The sequence below is a fragment of the Vitis riparia genome, chromosome 18, assembly GCF_004353265.1.
Source record: "Vitis riparia cultivar Riparia Gloire de Montpellier isolate 1030 chromosome 18, EGFV_Vit.rip_1.0, whole genome shotgun sequence".
Taxonomy (NCBI): Eukaryota; Viridiplantae; Streptophyta; class Magnoliopsida; order Vitales; family Vitaceae; genus Vitis; species Vitis riparia.
Window position 1 is genome coordinate 24,918,658 of NC_048448.1, and position 21,349 is coordinate 24,940,006.

A 21,349-nucleotide genomic window follows, 5' to 3' on the forward strand; every position below is an offset into this window, starting at 1 on the left:
AACTTAATTAAAAAATCAAAATTATTAATTCCAAAATTACTCCACTAAAAATTTGGAATTGCACTCTTAAATTATAAAATTAAAATATTCAAAGGATTTGAATTGCCCATTGATATAGTCACTACATATGAGTCAATCCTCCATAAACGGTTCATAATTAAAGCTAGGTTTTTCTGTTAACCTCTTTAATATATCTTTCTCCTTAAGTGCCATTGTTCTCTAATGAAGATATATTTATGGTCTAATCATAAATTGAGCGTCTTATCATTCAAGGCCCGAACCAATACTTATGGGAACCGTCCATCTGACTTCTTAACGAAGGAATGGATTTCATCTTGTATATTAATATTCCCGGCTATTTATTTTATTATACTTCCAATACACCAAGAATTTGACACTATGTATTTGTGTCATTACCCGATATGTCAAAAAACACAATACAATAAATAGGAGTCTATTAATTACTCAGAATTAAGATCAATGCATATATGACCATCATTGATTAATATTGAATGCTCTATATTATAACGGAATTTATCAGAGATTCATAATTAATCGTGTTCCAGTCCTATATAATCAAATTATATAAAGCGCTTTCATTCCAATAATCTCATTATTAACAATCCGGATAAGATCATTTCATTCAGAATGTAATGAACCGCGCTAGTAATTTTAAATTAAAGATCCCAACTTTAATTTTTAATTACAAACATATTAGATTATTTTACTTTAAATATTATCCTCCTGTATATAACACTTATATACAATATTTAAAGTTACAATTAAATAATCTAGGGTTTTCGATATTTATAAAGCATCTATAACATGCGTGCAGCAATAATATTGAAATAATTCCTTAAAAAAATATTAATAATCAGCAAAATAAAAAAAAATCTCATTTGTTTATGGGCACATATTCCAACAACTACGTCTATGAAATACATGCATTTGGTCAAAATTTTATCCTTTTCTTCACTCACAACCCCTACTTTCTCACATTTTCCCTTATGTAAACTTGCTTGTTAAAAATGAAATTAATGTCAAATTCTATGCTGCAGGTATTGAGCATGTAGGAGGAAGCATAAAAGTTAGCATTCCAAAAACAGACGCAATTATGATTAAGGTGAAGTCAGACTCTTTAATATTGGGACTTGAAAAATCATATTATGTGTGGTATTAACCGAAATTGGGAGACAAGTGATGAGAATTTGATGTTTCAGGATACATGCCATACCTGGAGTGATGAACATTGCTTAAAATTTTTACGCAATTGTTATGAATCGTTACCGAAAAATGGGAAGGTGATAGTGATAGACATAATAATGGCAGAAGCACCAGAGCCAAGCATTGGCTCTCAGTATGTTGCTCGGCTCGACAATGCCATGTTACTGCTACACGGAGGCAAAGAGAGGACTGCCAGAGAGTTCGAGGCCTTGTGCAAGGGTTCTGGGTTTTCAGACTTCCGAGTGGCTTGTTGTGTTTACAGTTGCCTTTCTGCGGTCATGGAATTTCACAAATAATCCTCCATCTTTCACTTTGCGTGCTTCTCAGTGATTTGTGCTGATTACATGAATGGTCATCAATTAGAATAAGATGCTATGAAGAATTAAAGATAGAGGCGCCTTTATTTGTATTGGGTCCAAAATTGACAACTCTTTTATTTTAAATACATTAATCTTTTATTAGAAGGCATACAATCCATTAAGAATTTATAAATCAAGATGGCAACAAAGTATGAGTCTCAAAAAAGATGACGCAGATCGTTGGATGAGCGAAGAGGATGAATCATGTATCCAAGCTATGCTTTTTATTGGCACAAATGTGTACCACACGACCTTGAACACTGCGGTTGAGCTAAACCTGTTTGAGATCATCGCTCGAGCAGGCCCTGGTGCCTATGTCTCACCCTCTGAGATCGCATCCCAGCTTCCCACCCAAAACCCCAATGCACCTCGTTTGATAGATCGGATGCTGCGTCTATTTGCTAGTCACGGTCTTCTATCTTACAGCCTGCGCACACTCGAAGATGGCAGAGTTGATAGGCTTTATGGTCTCACTCCCGCTTGTAAATTCTTTCTTAGAAGTGATGATGGGAGTTGTTTGGCTTCCATAGTGACCCTGTTTTCTCACCCAGCTATAAAGGAAGTTCGGTCTGCACTTTCACCCTAATTTTATCTTTCAGCATATTTCTTTCAAATTTGATCTGCAAAATATTTCCTACAGTTTACAATAGCATGTTCTGCACAATATCTCCATGATCTCCTACAGTATGCTAATTATCATCATGTAATGCGTAGGCCATCCTTGAAGGACGCCATTCTTGAAGGTGGTAATCAATTCCAGAAAGTCCACGGGATGAGTATGTTTGAGTACATGGACAAGGACCCGACACTAAACAAGGCCTTCAATGAGGCAATGGTTGGTCGCTCCACCATAATCATGAAGAAAGTCGTGGAGACCTACCAGGGGTTTGAGGGATTAGCATCACTTGTGGACGTGGGCGGTGGAACCGGTGCAAGCCTTAACATGATCATTTCCAAGTATCCTTCCATCAAAGGCATGAACTTTGATTTGCCACATGTTGTGCAAACTGCACCAACTTATCCGGGTAATAATTAATTATTTTTTCCGATCTCTTACTAAGTGTGTTTGAGAGTATTTATAATCATAGTATTTTTAATAGAAATGTTTTCTTTGTGAATGTTTTTATAAGAATTATCTATCAATTCTTTCTCCAAAAAACACTATACATGATTTTTCAACACTATAAGTAATTTCTCAAAAATTTTAAAATGTTCATAAATTTTACCAAATACCTAATATATTTTTTAAAAAAATATTTTTTAAACTAAAAAGATTTATTAGAATCACTATTAAACATACTCTAAGACCCTATTTGGCTACTGTTTTTAATAACGGTTTTTTTGTTTTTTAGAATAAAAAAAACAGAAAAACACATTTAACAATAAAAAATTGTTTTCTATTTTTTTTTTTTTTTAGATTACTTCTTTTAGTTGTTCATAGTTGTTTTTTTAGAGTTGTTTTAAAGAATAATTATACAAACATATATAATAATTAAAAATAAAGTTATGGACATAAAATTATTTTTAAAACATATTTTAAAATATTAAAAATAGGTTTAAAACAATTTTAGGTTTTCAAACAGATTTTTGTTCTACAAAATATCAGAATAGTTTTCAAAAATTGTTATTAAAAATTATTTTTTTTAGAACTATTTGCAAAAACAGTTACCAAACAAGGTCTAAATAAACTTTTGCTTCTCGCTATTTTCCACACCCATCAGTCCTAGCTAGAGGCAATCCCAGTAACAAGTTGGCTGGTTCATTTGTTCATCTGGTTAACAAGGCTTTTCAAATGGTGGGTCCTCGGTTGATTATTCACAAATTATGCAATTGATTGCTAATTAGATCACAGTTGGAAGACCTAGATGCTGCCTGCCTAGTCGACAAGTGAGTTAGAATATATCCATATCTAAAATTTTTCTTCTCCGTCCCAATTTTTGAACCTCTTTTTCCCGTTCAAAGAATAGTCTGAAATACATACATTTGATCATAATTTTATCCTTTTCTTCGTCACTCACAACCCCTACTTTCTCACATTTTCCCTTATGTAAACTTGCTTGTTAAAAATGAAATTAATGTCAAATTCTATGCTGCAGGTATTGAGCATGTAGGAGGAAGCATAATAGTTAGCATTCCAAAAGCAGACGCAATTATGATTAAGGTGAAGTCAGACTCTTTAATATTGGGACTTGAAAATTCATATTATGTGTGGTAAACTCAAACTTGCCCGAAATTGGAAGACAAGTAATGCGAATTTGATGTTTCAGAGTGTATTCCATAACTGGAGTGATGAACATTGCTTAAAAATTTTAAGCAACTGTTATGAATCGCTACCGAAAAATGGGAAGGTGATAGTGATAGACATGATAATGGCAGAAGCACCAGACCCAAGCATGGGCTCTCAGTATGTTTCTCGGATCGACAATTCCATGTTACTTCTACACGGAGGCAAAGAGAGGACTGCCAGAGAGTTCGAGGCCTTGTGCAAGGGTTCTGGGTTTTCAGACTTCCGAGTGGTTTGTTATGTTTACAGTTTCGTTTCTGCGGTCATGGAATTTCACAAATAATCCTCCATCTTTCACTTTGCGTGCTTCTCAGTGTTTTGTGCTTCTGTCATCAATTAGAATAAGATGCTATGAAGAATTAAAGATAGAGAGGCGCCTTTATTGAGTCCAAAATTGACAACTCTTTTAGGTATGTTTGATTGAGTTAATAAAAAAATAAAAAAATAAAAAAGTTTTTTTAAGAATAAGTAAAACAAGAAAACATGTTTGGAAGTTTGAGTTTTATTTTTTATTTTTTTAAAACTTTTTTATTCAATGTTTTCTTCATAACTCCTCTCAATTTATGAAAAAAAGATATAAATAAAAAGAAATTCAACAAAAGATAATAATAATAAGGTGATGGGAAATCAAATTACATTTTTATTTTTTTATTTTATTTTAATTATAATTAATAAGAAGATGAAATATTTTAATAATAAATAGTCAAATATCATACTAAATGAGGATTAACAATAAGATAATCCCCTTTAATAAATGGTTAGATTTTTTAATAAAAACGAAAAAGAAAAAAAAAAGATAAAAGGTTATAATTTAAATTTAAAACTTTTTTTAGCACCCTAAATTGTAGAAACATTGCATGCAAATATTTAAAGAAAATATTGACAATTATGTCAAATCAAACATATTTTATTATTTTAAATATGGGTGAGAAATATTATTAATTCAAGGATTTATGATCTATAAAGATGTATTTATTTGAAATTTTCTTATCTATTTGTTCTTTTTTCTCCTATTGTCTTCCAAACCTTATCCCTCCAACATCCTTTCCAATTATTCTAAATTTTAAAATAAAAATAATAAATGTGGTTTAAACATAAAAATAATTTAACAATTAAATTAATCTATAAATATAAGCCCTTTTCAACATGTTTTTTTTTTTTGTAAAATAATTTTTTTTAAAAAATTATATTTTCTTTAATCAACTTAATATTTTAAATATAAATAATATTAGATAAAAAATATATATCCATTTTTAAATTAATTTTTATAATTTTAAAATTAAATAAATTGTATCCATTTTTTAATATAAAAATTATTTTTAATCATTTTTTTAAAACCTTTTGCATGCCAACCCCCTACCCCCAAATTATTTTTTCCTCTCCACCTTCTTCTTCGTCCTCTAAGATCTCTATAATGATCTCCCACTCTCTCTTCTCATGGCTGGTTTAGAGAAGGAAATTAGGGGGAAAAATTTTTGAGAACACAAAATTTAGGGTTTGTAGGTTTGTTCTTTGTGTGTGGATTTGGGATTTGGTTCAATTTGTTGTATAATGCATTTTTCTACTAAAGGTCTCCATCTTTCACTTTGCATGCTTCTCAATGATTTGTGCTTCTGTCATCTAAGTGGAGTGGATGTCCTGATTACATGCTATAAAGAATTAAAGATAGAGGCGCCTTTATTTGTATTGGGTCCAAAATTGACAACTCTTTTATTTTAAATACATTAATCTTTTATTAGAAGGCATACAATCCATTAAGAATTTATAAATCAAGGTGGAAATTCCCATAGTAAGGATACTAAAAGAGCTTTTCAATGCTTCACTCTATTGGTTGTGATGATTCGTATGATGATCCATTAGGAGAGCCTCAACCAATATCACTATTAGTAGATGCTCTACCATCACTATTGTTGCTCCCATTATCATTACTAATGTCAATATCATTATCACTAGAACTTGAAGAAACTTTGTTGGGAGCCTTACTCTTATGATAAGATTCTATATCTCTTTCTTATTTTGTAGGGGTGGAACTTTTCAATGGTTGATAAATTATACATATTGTTTGATTTTTTTAATGTTAATTTTGATATATTATGTTGTATATTTACTTAGTGGTAAAACATTATTTCATCTTTTATTGTATAGAATTTTATATGTTTATAATACTTTTATAATAGATGTTTAAAAAATAAATTTATTACTTAATATTAATAAGGATAAATGTTAGTTAGAATTAATAATGCTAAATATGCCAATTTGATAATTTAAAAAAAATGATAATTTAACCTTATCAAATAACTTTAATAGTTAAAACAAAAATAAGTAATAAGTTTTAAGTCAATGATTTAATTTAAAGTCAACTTAACTCATTAAATAATAAATATCGAGTTTTATCAAACACTCATAGTTTCATATCCTTTTATCTTACTATTATAATTTAAAATAACCTCTCTTAAGTAGCTATATCTATAATTAAAAAATAAAGAAAAATTAAATTTCATCTTAACATATGTTTCTTATATATTTATTTATTTTTGATAATTCTTGTATTTAAAACATTTAAATATCATACAAAATTAGATGTATTGTCAATGTAATTATTGGAGTCCATGATTTTAAATTAAAAGAAAAAAATTGAAGTGATTTAAAGAGATCAAAATAAAAATTTATCTAAATGGCTCATAGATAAAGAAAAGTTGAATGTTAAATTCGGACATTGTTAAATTTGACTCATCATGCCAATTTAGATGGATATGTGCCAACCTAACTAACAAAATAGCCTAGACCAAGAGCTAACACTAACTCTTCTTGCCTTCGCCAACAAAAGTAGCCTAAACCAAGAGTTGACACAAACCATTCTTATAAATAATAACATTTAATAGGTGATATATCATGAGAGGATGACTTCAAGGTGATAACTCTCATCTCTTAAGAATTGGTTTGATAATAATTTTAGAAAGCAAACATCCAAAATACATGAAATTTTTTATTAAAAAAGTTATTTTGAGACACTAAAAAGATAATAAATGTCTTTTAAAATCATTGTCAAACAAGCTCTAATTATAAGTAATAGAAAATGACACAAGGTTATAAGAGTAGAAAAATATAAATGCCCTCATGGGGATTTTAAAAAAAAAAATTATTATTTTTAAAAATATGGTAATATTTTTAAATATATGATAATATTTGTAAATAATTAAATTAGAAGTTATCTTTTAAAGAAATAAATTGAGTTTAGATATTTGAATTTAAAATTGACTTTTAAAAAATAATTTTAAAATTTATATTGAAATCATTTTTTCAGAAAACAACTTTTTAATATTTTTTTTTAAATTACTATATGTTTAGAAATATTTTTCAATTATTATAAATCTTAAATTATTTTTATAACTAATTTTAATAAGTGATAAAAATATAAAAGATCCATAGTAATTATGCTTACTGTTTTCCTAACAATATAAAGACTCCTTAATTTCAACCACACACTAATGGTCTTTTTGGAGGATGTGGTGCTCAACATGATCAAAGAAAAAGAACATAACCATATTGGAAAAAAATTGATCAATACCAATTTCTAGTTGTATAAGTTAGGTACCAAATTTTATAGGTAAAGGTATAGAGGCCAAAACATAGTAAATTAATAGAGAGAGAGAAAGAGAGAGAGAGAGAGAGAGAGAGAGAGCAATAAAATATGAGTCTAAAAAAAAAAGTGTCAAATCGTTGGATGAGCGAAGAGGATGAATCATGAAATTTGATTTTTAGTTGCATAAGTTAGATACCAATTTTTCTAGGTAAGAATATTGAATATTAGTTGTCATTCGGCTTATATATAGAAGATGTAGAGGCCAAAACATAGTAAATTAATAGAGAGAGAGAGAGCGATAAAGTATGAGTCTCAAAAATGACGAGGCATATCGTTGGATGAGCGAAGAGGATGCATCATGTATCCAAGCTATGCTTTTTGCTAGCTCACATGTGTTCCCCACGATCTTGAACACTGCGGTTGAGCTAAACCTGTTTGAGATCATCGCTCGAGCAGGCCCTGGTGCTTATGTCTCACCCTCTGAGATCGCATCCCAGCTTCCCACCCAAAACCCCAATGCACCTTGTTTTATGGATCGGATGCTGCGTCTATTTGCTAGTCACGGTCTTCTATCTTACAGCCTGCGCACACTCGAAGATGGCAGAGTTGATAGGCTTTATGGTCTCACTCCCGCTTGTAAATTCTTTCTTAGGAGTGATGATGGGAGTTGTTTGGCTTCCTTATCGACCCTGGGTTCCCACCGAGCTTTGAGGGAAGTTTGGTCTGCACTTTCACCCTAATTTTATCTTTCAGGCATATTTCTTTCAAATTTGATCTGCAAAATATTTCCTACAGTTTACAATAGCATGTTCTGCACAATATCTCCATGATCTCCTACAGTATGCTAATTATCATCATGTAATGTGTAGGCCATACTTGAAGGACGCCATTCTTGAAGGTGGTAATCAATTCCAGAAAGTCCACGGGATGAGTATGTTTGAGTACATGGACAAGGACCCGACACTAAACAAGGCCTTCAATGAGGCAATGGTTGGTCGCTCCACCATAATCATGAAGAAAATCGTGGAGACCTACCAGGGGTTTGAGGGATTAGCATCACTTGTGGACGTGGGCGGTGGAACCGGTGCAAGCCTTAACATGATCATTTCCAAGTATCCTTCCATCAAAGGCATCAACTTTGATTTGCCACATGTTGCGCAAACTGCACCAACTTATCCGGGTGATAATTAATTATTTTTTTCTCATCTCTTACTAAGAGTGTGTGTGAGAGTATTTATAATCATAGTATTTTTAATAGAAGTGTTTTTGTTGTAAATGTTTTTATAAGAATTACCTGTCAAGTGTTTATCCAAAAAACACTGTACATGATTTTTCAACATTATAAGTGGTTGCTCAAAATTTTAATAGTGTTCCCAAAATTTTGCCAAATGCCTAATAATTTTTCAAAAACACTTTTTAGACTAAAATCACCATCAAACGGACTCTAAGACCCTATTTAATAACTATTTTTAAGAATAGTTTTCTGTTTTTTAGAACAAAAAAACTGAAAAATACGTTTTGCAATAAAAAACTGTTTTTTGTTTTCTATTTTTAAAAAACAAAAAATAAGGTGTTTTATGAGAACTTCTTTTAGTTGTTTTTAGTTGTTTTTTGAGAGCTGCTCTAAAGAATAATTATACAAACATATATAATGATTAAAAATAAAGCTATGAACATAAAAATTGTTTTTAAAACATATTTAAAAATAGGTTAGAAACAATTTTAGGTTCTCAAACAAATTTTTGTTCTACAAAACATTAGAGAACAATTTTAAAAAATTATTCTTAAAAACTATTTTTTTCATAATTGTTTTCAAAAACAGTTATCAAGACCTAAATAAACTTTTGTTTGTCGCTATTTTCCACACCCATCAGTTCTAGCTAGAGGCAACCCTGTAACAAGTTGGCTGGTTCATTTGTTCATCTGGTTAACAAGGCTTTTCAAATGGTCGGTCCTCAGTTGTTTATTCACAAATTATGCAATTGATTGCTAATCAGATCACAGTTGGAAGACCTAGATGCTGCCTACCTAGTCGACAAGCGAGTTAGAATATATCCATATCTAAAATTTTTCTTCTCCGTCCCAATTTTTGAACCTCTTTTTCCCATTCAAAGAATAGTCCAGCATGATACTACGTCTAATGAAATACATACATTTGGTCATAATTTTATTGTTTTCTTCACTCACAACCCCTACTTTCTCACATTTTCCCTTATTTAAACTTGCTTGTTAAAAATGAAATTAATGTCAAATTCTATGCTGCAGGTATTGAGCATGTAGGAGGAAGCATGCTAGTTAGCATTCCAAAAGCAGACGCAATTATGATTAAGGTGAAGTCAGACTCTTTAATATTGGGACTTGAAAAATCATATTATGTGTGGTAAACTCATACTTAACCGAAATCGGAAGACAAGTAATGTGAATTTGATGTTTCAGAATATATGCCATAACTGGAGTGATGAACATTGCTTAAAAATTTTAAGCAATTGTTATGAAGCGCTACCGAAAAATGGGAAGGTGATAGTGATAGACATAATAATGGCAGAAGCACCAGAGTCAAATGGGCTCTCAGTATGTTGCTCGGCTCGACAATGCCATGTTACTGCTAGTCGAAGGCAAAGAGAGGACTGCCAGAGAGTTCGAGGCCTTGTGCAAGGGTTCTGGGTTTTCAGACTTCCGAGTGGTTTGTTGTGTTCACAGTTGGCTTTCTGCGGTCATGGAATTTCACAAATAATCCTCCATCTTTCACTTTGCGTGCTTCTGAGTGTTTTGTGCTTCTGTCATCTAAGTGGAGTGGATGTCCTGATTACATGAATGGTCATCAATCAGAATAAGATGCTATGAAGAATTAAAGATAGAGGCGCCTTTATTTGTATTGGGTCCAAAATTGACAACTCTTTTAGGAGAGCCTCGACCAATATCACTGTTAGTAGATGCTCTACCATCGTTATTGTTGCTCCCATTATCATTACTAATGTCATTATCACTATCACTGGAACTTGAAGAAACTTTGTCGGGAGCCTTACTCTTATGATAAGACTCTACATCTCTTTCTTATTTTGTAGTGGTGGAACTTTTCATTACTTGACTCTATTAGTTGTGATGATTGGCTTGATGATCTATTAGGAGAGCCTCGACCAATATCACTGTTAGTAGATGCTCTACCGTCGCTATTGTTGCTCCCATTATCATTACTAACGTCATTATCATTATCACAGGAGCCCGAAGAAATTTTGTTGGGAGCCTTACTCTTATGATAAGACTCTATATCTCTTATTTTGAAGTGGTGGCATGCATACTAAATCTACAACTTGTATGATTATCTTGATCAATTGGTTTTATACTTCTTTACTATGTATGTGAACTTTAAAATAAAAAGAATATTAAAAATAAAAAGAAAAAGCAGGAATTTATCTAGTGGGCTGTGTCTAATTGTGAAAGGATATTTCCATATTTGAAAAAGCAATTACCCTTAAATTAAGGATGCAAAACTAGGAATTATAGGCCGATATGATTAGACTAATAGAAACAGAATGTGGAAATTTGTGATTAGAAACACCAGATGTGGGTGACCCACGTGATTTTCTTGTACCATCCTCTTAAGTAATCATCTTCTATAAATTTAGAGTCTTTCATGGCTCGATCTTCTAGTTGATGTCAAATTAATTCCCCTACTTTCTACAAACTCAATCTACTCAAGAGTGCATTAAGTCGTTAATTGTTTGAACTACTTTTTGGAAGTATGAATATCAAATTCTATTTTTATTAGGGTTTGAATTCCTTTTGTGTACAAGCATGAATTGTTTTTATGTAGAAGCTGGTTAGGCCCATGGCCTAGGCACCACAATAGTGATGTGTTAAAAGTTTTATGAAGTTAAACAATGGTCAAGCAAAAAGGTGAAATCTCTCTAATTGGAACAGTGATGTGTTCCATCACATTCCTCACCCCAACTGCACAGAAACAGACAGAAGGCCCATGGAATCATTGAGCAAACACGTGTTTCTCATTCTCTGCCCTCTGGCCCTCTCCAGGCAATTATGCCCCTAACCATGATCCTAATCCATCCCCTTCAGAATCAAATGGGTCAATCATGAAGCCAAATTACAAAATTAACGAACTTATGCTTTAATCTTTCGATGGATCCATGAATGCTAGGACCCACCCGCATGGTCTTGGGAGACAAACAGGATGAGAGGAAGAACTTTTACTGGGCTTAATCCTGATTTCACTTTAAGCAAATCGTGGAAACATCATAATCAAAATGATCATGTTAAGGTATCGATACAAAAAAGATAACTTAATGGGTACTGGTGAGATTGGAGTATGATTAATTGAGTCAGCTACTATGGTGACCCAGTGGCCCCAAAGATATTCTTTACAAAAAGTTGATAACTTTTCAGGAAGATATGAAGCCCACATGAGGTACCTCATCAAACTCCACGTGCAGGGCCTTTTTCATGGGCAGCTGACATAATAGAAACCACACATGCAATAACATGGTGGTATCATCAGCTAAAAAGAGGAAAAAGGAAAAAAAAAAAAAAAAAAAGCATGAAAATAATGTCTTCAGGGGCTCTTCCTGGTCTTTATACAATCGTTAACATACATCCTTATAGAAGAATTTTCTGGCTTTCCTTTTTATTTCCCATCTACATCCTGTGTGTGCATGTGTGTTTTCATTTTTTTTCATATTCTTGTGGCCCATGATTCCACTTTTGTACCTATGTTGTCTTCTGTTCATACCTCCTAAAGTTTAATCATGTGTCCATTATTGATCAAATGATAATACAAGTTCTTCTCCTTCTCGTATGCACTCATCTAATATGTCAATAATATGATTCAAATCTCTTGTTTTGTTGCCTCATTAATTATAGAAACATTGCATGCAAAATATTTAAAGGAAATATTGACAATTCTGTTAAATCAAACATATTTTATTATTTTAAATATTGGTGAGAAATATTATTAATTCAAGGATTTAAGATCTATAAAGATGTATTTATTTGAAATTTTCTCATCTATTTGTCCTTATTTTTTCCTATTTTATACCAAACCTTATCCCTCCAACATCCTTTCCAATTATTCTAAATTTTAAAATAAAAATAATAAATGTGTTTTAAACATAAAAATAATTTAACAATTAAATTAATCTATAAATGTAAAGCCTTTTCAACATGTTTTTTTTTTGTAAAATATATATATTTTTAAATAATTTCTTTAATCAACTTAATATTTTAAATATAAATAATTTTAGATAAAAAAAATTATATCCATTTTAAAATTAATTTTTATAATTTTAAAATTAAATAAATTGTATCCATTTTTTAATATAAAAATTATTTTTTAATCATTTTTTTTCTTTTTAAACCTTTTGCATGCCGACGCCTTACCCCCAAATTATTTTTTCCTCTCCATCTTCTTCTTTGTCCTCTAAGATCTCTATCACGATCTCCCACTCTCTCTTCTCATGGTTGGTGCTTCCATAGAATCTACACTCCGTTCTTCATCATTCATCTCATCACCTTCATTTTTCCACTCCTTCTCTTATCTCTCTCTCACTCACACACATATTTACCCACCTCCATTGCCCCATGTGAAGTTCAAATTGCAGCATTGTCATCATCATCAACACTGCCACCGATTTCTCATTTGGAGAAGGAAATTGGGAAAAAAAAAATTGAGAACACAAATTTTATAGTTTGTGTGTTTGTTCTTTGTGTCTGGATTTGGGATTTGGTTCAATTTGTTGTATGATGCATTTTTGGAGGGTTTGTAGTTTGTTCTCTACGTCGTTTTTTTTTTTTTTTTTTTTTTGTGTGTTCTTCGTGATTTTTTGTGTGTGTTTCTCTACATGTCGTTTTTTTTGTTCAGTTCATAGTGTAGAAAATGGGGAAAACAACTTGAGATTGTTTTTCAAAAATATCAAATTGAGAACATGGAGAACAAATTTGAAAACACGGGGAACAATTGTCAAACATGCTTTTGAGTGTTTTCTATTCTCAAGCACAGAAAACAGTTTTTGGAAACAACAATCAAACATGTCCTAATTTACTCCTTATATAGTAAGTGCTCTTCCCAACTCTTCATACCTTTTAGTCAATAATTTCACTTATATCATTAGACCATGTTCAATTGGTTGGATATAATAAGAGATAAAATAAAATATTTTATTTCATGTTTAGTCCTAAGTTGAGACATTAGATATACATGATATTCCCATCGAATATAAATTTATTCATTTTCTTCATTTCTTTTTAAATTTTATCATGTCACTCATTTTACAAAGCAAAACAAATTGAGCACAAAAAAAAAGGTTTTAGTTCAAAAAATTGGAGAAATAAAAAAAAGTGTATAATACAACCTAAAATAATAATAATATATATAATAGTATTTAATATATCCTTTATATATTCAACATAACTTAATGTTTTTTAATTCATAAATATCCAATATTTTAACCAATAATATTTTTAATAAAGACATAAAAAATTACTTATAGAACTTTGAATTGTAAAATAATTTCCAAATAATGCTAAACATGCAAGACATTTCATATTTTTTAATATAGAATACTAAGATGCAATATATTTGTATTTTAAAAAATATCAAATATTAAAATACAATATGCTTTTCATTTCATTTTTTATTCTTTCTAAAAGTTAAACATGAGCATCCTATAGCATATTTTTTATAAACCAAACATGAGTTTATATGATATAACATATCATTGGATATAATAACCTGAGATATTATTTTCATCATATATCATGAGTTTATATGAGATATTATTTTAAGGATGCGATACGGCCCGTTAGTCACTGCATTTCCTTCTTGGTGGACGAAATGGGTGTCTCAAGTATGACCTTCACTTGGTCCAGGTTCATTTCGATTCCTCGTTGAGCTACCAAAAAGCCTAGAAACTTGCCCGCGTTGACACCAAACGCACATTTAAGCGCATTAAGTTTCATATTATACTTCCGCATTAGGTTGAATGGTTCTTCCAAGTGTTGAATGTGTTCCACACGAGTATTACTTTTTACGACTATATCATCAATGTACACCTCCACTATTTGTCCCATCAATAGTTTGAAGATTTTTGTCATTAATCTCTAATACGTTGCACCCGCATTTTTTAGCCCAAAAGGCATGACGTTTAATAGAAATGTTTTCTTCATAAATGTATTTATAAGAATCACCTATCAAGTCTTTCTCCAAAAAACACTATACATGATTTTTCAACACTATAAGTAATTTCTCAAAATTTTAAAAATGTTCATAAATTTTACCAAATACCTAATATTTAAAAAAAAACATTTTTTAGACGAAAAAGATTTATTAGAATCACTATCAAACGGACTTTAAGGCCCTATTTGACAACTATTTTCAATAACAATTTTTTGTTTTTTAGAATAAAAAAACAGAAAAATATGTTTGGCAATCAAAAACTGTTTTCTATTTTTTTTTTTTTTTTTTAGATTACTTCTTTTAGTTGTTTCCAGTTGTTTTTTTAGAGTTGTTTTAAAGAATAATTATACAAACATATATAATGATTAAAAATAAAGTTATGGACATAAAAATTATTTTTAAAAAATATTTAAAAATATTAAAATTTGGTTTAAAACAACTCTAGGTTCTCAAACAGATTTTTGTTCTACAAAACATTAGATAACAATTTTCAAAAGCTGTTATTAAAAACTATTTTTTCAGAATTGTTTACAAAAACAATTACCAAACAAGGCCTAAATAAACTTTTGATTCTCGCTATTTTCCACACCCATCAACTCTAGCTAGAGGCAATCCCGGTAACAAGTTGGTTGGTTCATTTGTTCATCTGGTTAACAAGGCTTTTCAAATGGTCAGTCCTTGGTTGATTATTCACAAATTATGTAATTGATTGCTAATTAGATCACAGTTGGAAAACCTAGATGTTGCCTGCCTAGTCGACAAGTGAGTTAGAATATATCCATATCTAAATTTTTTCTTCTCCGTCCCAATTTTTGAACCTCTTTTTCCCATTCAAAGAATAGTCCAGCACGATACTACATCTAATGAAATACATACATTTGGTCAAAATTTTATCCTTTTCTTCACTCACAACCCCTACTTTCTCACATTTTCCCTTATGTGAACTTGCTTGTTAAAAATGAAATTAATGTCAAATTCTATGTTGCAGGTATTGAGCATGTAAGAGGAAGCATGATAGTTAGCATTCCAAAAGCAGACGCAATTATGATTAAGGTGAAGTCAGACTCTTTAATATTGGGACTTGAAAAATCATATTATGTGTGGTAAACTCATACTTAACCGAAATTGGGAGACAAGTGATGAGAATTTGATGTTTTAGGATACATGCCATAACTGGAGTGATGAACATTGCTTAAAATTCTTTTGCAATTGTTATGAATCGTTACTGAAAAATGGGAAGGTGATAGTGATACACATAATAATGACAAAAGCACCAAAGTCAAGCATGGACTCTCAGTATGTTGTTTGGCTCGACAATGCCATGTTACTGCTACACGGAGGCAAAGAGAGGACTGCTAGTGAGTTTTGTTGAGATATTAGGATATTAGTTATTCTTTCTTTATATCATTCTTTCCTTGTATCATTCTTTCTCATTCTTAGAATGATGATTACCCTCTATATATACTCTGTACATGAACAAATGAATGCATGAATGAAAAAATACCATTCATCAATTTGAAGTTGGTATCAGAGCAAGGTTTAGAAATCTCTTTTGAGACAAAATCTCATTCAAAAAAAAAAAAAAACTTTGATTCGCCCTAGTTGAATCGCATCCCTGATTTTATCCTGAAAAACAATCCGGTGATCTTCATAGAAATAGCAGCAGTCTGGTCATCAGTCCGAAGCTTCACACTTTTCGCGATCGGAAGCAGTCAATCCTACTCTCTCGCCAACAACTCGTTGTTCACGTTGTCGCCGCCTTTTGATATTCTCCAAAGGAGTAGAGTCTCTCAAGGCCAGTTTTGGGCTACAATCTGATCTTCCCCTGCCGCCTCTGAACCCATTTGCTCGTTGCTTATTCTCTTTCCCTCTAGACCTCTTAATCCTTTTCAGAGAAGCAATCTGATTCAAGAATTTCAAAGGATTTCTTGCATTCGCATCGATATCCCCAAATCCCTAAAGAAAACCAAGTAATTTGAGGTTTTTCTTGACTAGAACTGTAATGGGTATTTCGTCTTCGAGACCTTCCATGAGCTCCTCCTGAGTCATTGTCCGAGTCTGCCATTAAACTCAACCACCAATTCAGCCGGAATTCGAACGTTGGTCACCGCTGATGAGTATCACCGACTGTGGGTAGAGAGTGTTAAGGCCCGTTGGATCTGGGGCTTAATACTGTGTACTATTGATTGAAGTAAAAAAAAAAATGAGTGAAAAAAATACTATTGTTTTTCAATTTGAAGATACCTTTAATCCATAAATTCTTTTGACTGAATCAAACTATGACGTTTGGTCACAACTCGTGGAGATGCATATTGTCGAACAGGAAAAAATTTCCTAGATTCGAGGTAAGACAAAGCCACCAAAAGAGTCAGAAGATGGATATGAAAAATGGTATGCTGAGAATCAAAAGGTGAAGAGATGGTTGTTAATGTCCATGAGTCCAGAAATTATGAAGCGTTACTTACGCTTACCCACCGCTCAAGAAATTTGGAATACATTATCAAAGGCCTTCTATGATGCAAGCGATGAATTACAAGTTTTCAGTTTGAATCAAAAAGCCTTCACTGCCAAACAAAGCAGCAGGTCTCTTTTTTAATACTATGGAGAGTTAACTGAGATTTTTTGTTAATTGGACCATCGGGATAAGGTAGTCATGAAAGATCCTGATGACATTGCAGCATACCGGAAATCCGTTGAAAGACAACGGGTGCACATCTTTCTTGCTGGATTGGATGGTGACTTCGAGCAAGTTCGAGGAGAGATTCTACACAAAGACCCTGTTCCCGCTTTGGAAGAATGCTATGCACTGATTTGACGAGAGGCAATGCGTCATGCTAGTATGAAAGCAGAATTTGACAATCCTGACACCTCAGCTATGGTAGTCCGACAATGATCAAACCAGAAGTTAAAATTGACTTTTAAAAAATAATTTTAAAATTTATATTGAAATCATTTTTTCAGAAAACAACTTTTTAATTATTTTTTTTAAATTACTATATGTTTAGAAACATTTTTCAATTATTATAAATCTTAAATTATTTTTATAACTAATTTTAATAAGTAATAAAAATATAAAAGATCCATAGTAATTATGCTTACTGTTTTCCTAACAATATAAAGACTCCTTAATTTCAACCACACACTCATGGTCTTTTTCGAGGATGTGGTGCTCAACTTGATCAAAGAAAGAGAACATAACCATATTGGAAAAAAATTGATCAATACCATAATGTGAAGGATTGAAATTTGATTTTTAGTTGTATAAGTTAGGTACCAAATTTTATAGGTAAAGATATAGAGGCCAAAACATAGTAAATTAATAGAGAGAGAGTGAGAGAGAGAGAGAGCAATAAAGTATGAGTCTAAAAAAAATGAGGCAAATGGTTGGATGATCGAATAGGATGAATCATGAAATTTGATTTTTAGTTGCATAAGTTAGGTACCAATTTTTCTAGGTAAGAATATTGAATATTAAGAGAGAGAGAGAGAGATTAATAAAATATGAGTCTTAAAAAAGATGAGGCAAATCGTTGGATGAGTGAAGAGGATGAATCATGAAATTTGATTTTTAGTTGCATAAGTTAGATACTAGGTAAGAACATTGAATATTAGTTGTCATTTGGCTTATATATAGAAGATGTAGAGGCCAAAACATTGTAAATTAATAGAGAGAGAGAGAGAGCATAAAGTATGAGTCTCAAAAAAGATGAGGCATATCGTTGGATGAGCGAAGAGGATGAATCATGTATCCAAGCTATGCTTTTTGCTAGCTCACATGTGTTCCCCACGATCTTGAACACTGCGGTTGAGCTAAACCTGTTTGAGATCATCGCTCGAGCAGGCCCTGGTGCTTATGTCTCACCCTCTGAGATCGCATCCCAGCTTCCCACCCAAAACCCCAATGCACCTTGTTTTATGGATCGGATGCTGCGTCTATTTGCTAGTCACGGTCTTCTATCTTACAGCCTGCGCACACTCGAAGATGGCAGAGTTGATAGGCTTTATGGTCTCACTCCCGCTTGTAAATTCTTTCTGAGGAGTGATGATGGGAGTTGTCTGGCTTCCATATCGACCCTGGGTTCCCACCGAGCTATGAGGGAAGTTTGGTCTGCACTTTCACCCTAATTTTATCTTTCAGGCATATTTCTTTCAAATTTGATCTGCAAAATATTTCCTACAGTTTACAATAGCATGTTCTGCACAATATCTCCATAATCTCCTACAGTATGCTAATTATCATCATGTAATGTGTAGGCCATACTTGAAGGACGCCATTCTTGAAGGTGGTAATCAATTCCAGAAAGTCCACGGGATGAGTATGTTTGAGTACATGGACAAGGACCCGACACTAAACAAGGCCTTCAATGAGGCAATGGTTGGTCGCTCCACCATAATCATGAAGAAAATCGTGGAGACCTACCAGGGGTTTGAGGGATTAGCATCACTTGTGGACGTGGGCGGTGGAACCGGTGCAAACCTTAACATGATCATTTCCAAGTACCCTTCCATCAAAGGCATCAACTTTGATTTGCCACATGTTGTGCAAACTGCACCAACTTATCCGGGTAATAATTAATTATTTTTTCTCATCTCTTACTAAGTGTGTTTGAGAGTATTTATAATCGTAGTATTTTTAATAGAAATGTTTTCTTCCTAAATGTTTTTATGAGGATCACCTATCAAGTCTTTTTTCAAAAAACACTATACATGATTTTTCAACACTATAATTAATTTCTCAAAATTTTAAAAATGTTCATAAATTTTACCAAATACCTAATATTTTTTTAAAAACATTTTTTAGACTAAAAAGATTTATTATAATCAATATCAAACGAACTCTAAGACCCTATTTGACAACTGTTTTCAATAACAGTTTTTTGCTTTTTAGAATTAAAAAAAAAACAGAAAAATACATTTGGCAATCAAAAACTGTTTTCTATTTTTTTTTTTTTTTGAGATTACTTATTTTAGCTGTTTTCAATTTTTTTTAGAGTTGTTTTAAAGAATAATTATACAAACATATATAATGATTAAAAAAAAGTTATGAACACAAAAATTATTTTTAAAACATATTTAAAAGTATTAAAAATAGGTTTAAAATAATTTTAGGTTTTCAAACAGATTTTTGTTCTACAAAACATCATATAACAGTTTTCAAAAACTGTTATTAAAAGCTATTTTTTTCAAAACTGTTTGCAAAAACAGTTACCAAACAAGGTCTAAATAAACTTTTGCTTCTCGCTATTTTCCACACCCATCAATCCTAATTAGAGGCAATCCCAGTAACAAGTTGGTTGGTTCATTTGTTCATCTGGTTAACAAGGCTTTTCAAATGGTCAGTCCTCGGTTGATTATTCACAAATTATGCAATTGATTGCTAATTAGATCACAGTTGGAAGACCTAGATGCTGCCTGCCTAGTCGACAACTTAGAATATATCCATATCTAAAAAATTTCTTCTCCGTCCCAATTTTTGAACCTCTTTTTCCCATTCAAAGAATAGTCCAGCATGATACTACGTCTAATGAAATACATACATTAATTTGTTCAAAATTTTATCCTTTTCTTCACTCACAACCCCTACTTTCTCACATTTTCCCTTATGTAAACTTGCTTGTTAAAAATGAAATTAATGTCGAATTCTATGCTGCAGGTATTGAGCATGTAGGAGGAAGCATGCTAGTTAGCATTCCAAAAGCAGACGCAATTATGATTAAGGTGAAGTACTCAGACTCTTTAATATTGGGACTTGAAAAATCATATTATGTGTGGTAAACTCATACTTAACCGAAATTGGGAGACAAGTGATGAGAATTTGATGTTTCAGGATACATGCCATAACTGGAGTGATGAACATTGCTTAAAATTTTTACGCAATTGTTATGAATCGTTACCGAAAAATGGGAAGGTGATAGTGATAGACATAATAATGACAGAAGCACCAGAGTCAAGCATGGGCTCTCAGTATGTTGCTCGGCTCGACAATACCATGTTACTGCTACACGGAGGCAAAGAGAGGACTGCCAGAGAGTTCGAGGCCTTGTGCAAGGGTTCTGGGTTTTCAGACTTCCGAGTGGCTTGTTGTGTTTACAGTTGCCTTTCTGCGGTCATGGAATTTCAGAAATAATCCTCCATCTTTCACTTTGCGTGCTTCTCAGTGTTTTGTGCTTCTGTCATCTAAGTGGAGTGGATGTCCTGATTACATGAATGGTCATCAATTAGAATAAGATGCTATGAAGAAATAAAGATAGAGGCGCCTTTATTTGTATTGGGTCCAAAATAGACAACTCTTTTAGGTATGTTTGATTTGAGTTAATAAAAAAAAATAAAAAAAAATAAAAAGTTTTTTAGAATAAGTAAAACAAAAAAACATGTTTGGAAGTTTGAATTTTATTTTTTATTTTTTATTTTTTTTATTTAATGTTTACTTCGTAACTCCTCTCAATTTATGAAAAAATATATAAATAAAAGGAAATTCAACAAAAGATAATAATAATAAGGTGATGGGAAATCAAATTATATTTTTAGTTTTTTATTTTATCTTAAATTTTGATTTTGTTTTTTATTTTATTTTAATTATAATTAATAAGAAGATGAAATATTTTAATAATAAACAGTCAAATATCATACTAAATGAGGATTAACAATAAGATGATCCCCTTTAATAAATGGTTAGATTTTTTAATAAAAAGAAGAAAAAAAAAAGATAAAAT

The 21,349-nt window shown here is 31.7% G+C and overlaps 2 protein-coding genes and 1 pseudogene across 2 annotated transcripts; all 3 read left to right on the forward strand.

Annotated features, from left to right (window-relative positions):
• The first annotated feature begins 1,322 nt into the window (after nt 1-1,322).
• On the forward strand, nt 1,323-4,245 carry LOC117905577 (caffeic acid 3-O-methyltransferase-like). The gene is made up of 5 exons (XM_034818474.1): nt 1,323-1,499; nt 1,687-2,150; nt 2,298-2,608; nt 3,680-3,744; nt 3,851-4,245. Exons 1-5 carry the CDS (start codon nt 1,323-1,325, stop codon nt 4,148-4,150), a joined length of 1,317 nt encoding a protein of 438 aa, XP_034674365.1. The 3' UTR covers nt 4,151-4,245.
• Nucleotides 4,246-7,738: 3,493 nt separating this feature from the next.
• LOC117906970 lies at nt 7,739-10,507 on the forward strand (annotated as a pseudogene).
• Nucleotides 10,508-18,311: 7,804 nt separating this feature from the next.
• On the forward strand, nt 18,312-20,904 carry LOC117906164 (caffeic acid 3-O-methyltransferase-like). Its single transcript, XM_034819125.1, has 4 exons — nt 18,312-18,742; nt 18,891-19,201; nt 20,290-20,354; nt 20,464-20,904. Exons 1-4 carry the CDS (start codon nt 18,327-18,329, stop codon nt 20,761-20,763), a joined length of 1,092 nt encoding a protein of 363 aa, XP_034675016.1. The 5' UTR covers nt 18,312-18,326; the 3' UTR covers nt 20,764-20,904.
• The last annotated feature ends 445 nt before the right edge of the window (nt 20,905-21,349 follow it).

Excerpts from the sequence above, each read along its gene's own strand:
- LOC117905577 (XM_034818474.1), top strand. The coding sequence starts at position 1,323 with ATGGCAGAAGCACCAGAGCCAAGCATTGGCTCTCAGTATGTTGCTCGG. Across the intron at positions 1,500-1,686 it reads TTTACAGTTGCCTTTCTGCG|AAGGCATACAATCCATTAAG; the intron begins GTCATGGAATTT and ends ATCTTTTATTAG. Across the intron at positions 2,151-2,297 it reads CCAGCTATAAAGGAAGTTCG|GCCATCCTTGAAGGACGCCA; the intron begins GTCTGCACTTTC and ends TGTAATGCGTAG.
- LOC117906164 (XM_034819125.1), top strand. The coding sequence starts at position 18,327 with ATGAGTCTCAAAAAAGATGAGGCATATCGTTGGATGAGCGAAGAGGAT. Across the intron at positions 18,743-18,890 it reads CGAGCTATGAGGGAAGTTTG|GCCATACTTGAAGGACGCCA; the intron begins GTCTGCACTTTC and ends TGTAATGTGTAG. Across the intron at positions 20,355-20,463 it reads CAGACGCAATTATGATTAAG|GATACATGCCATAACTGGAG; the intron begins GTGAAGTACTCA and ends TTGATGTTTCAG.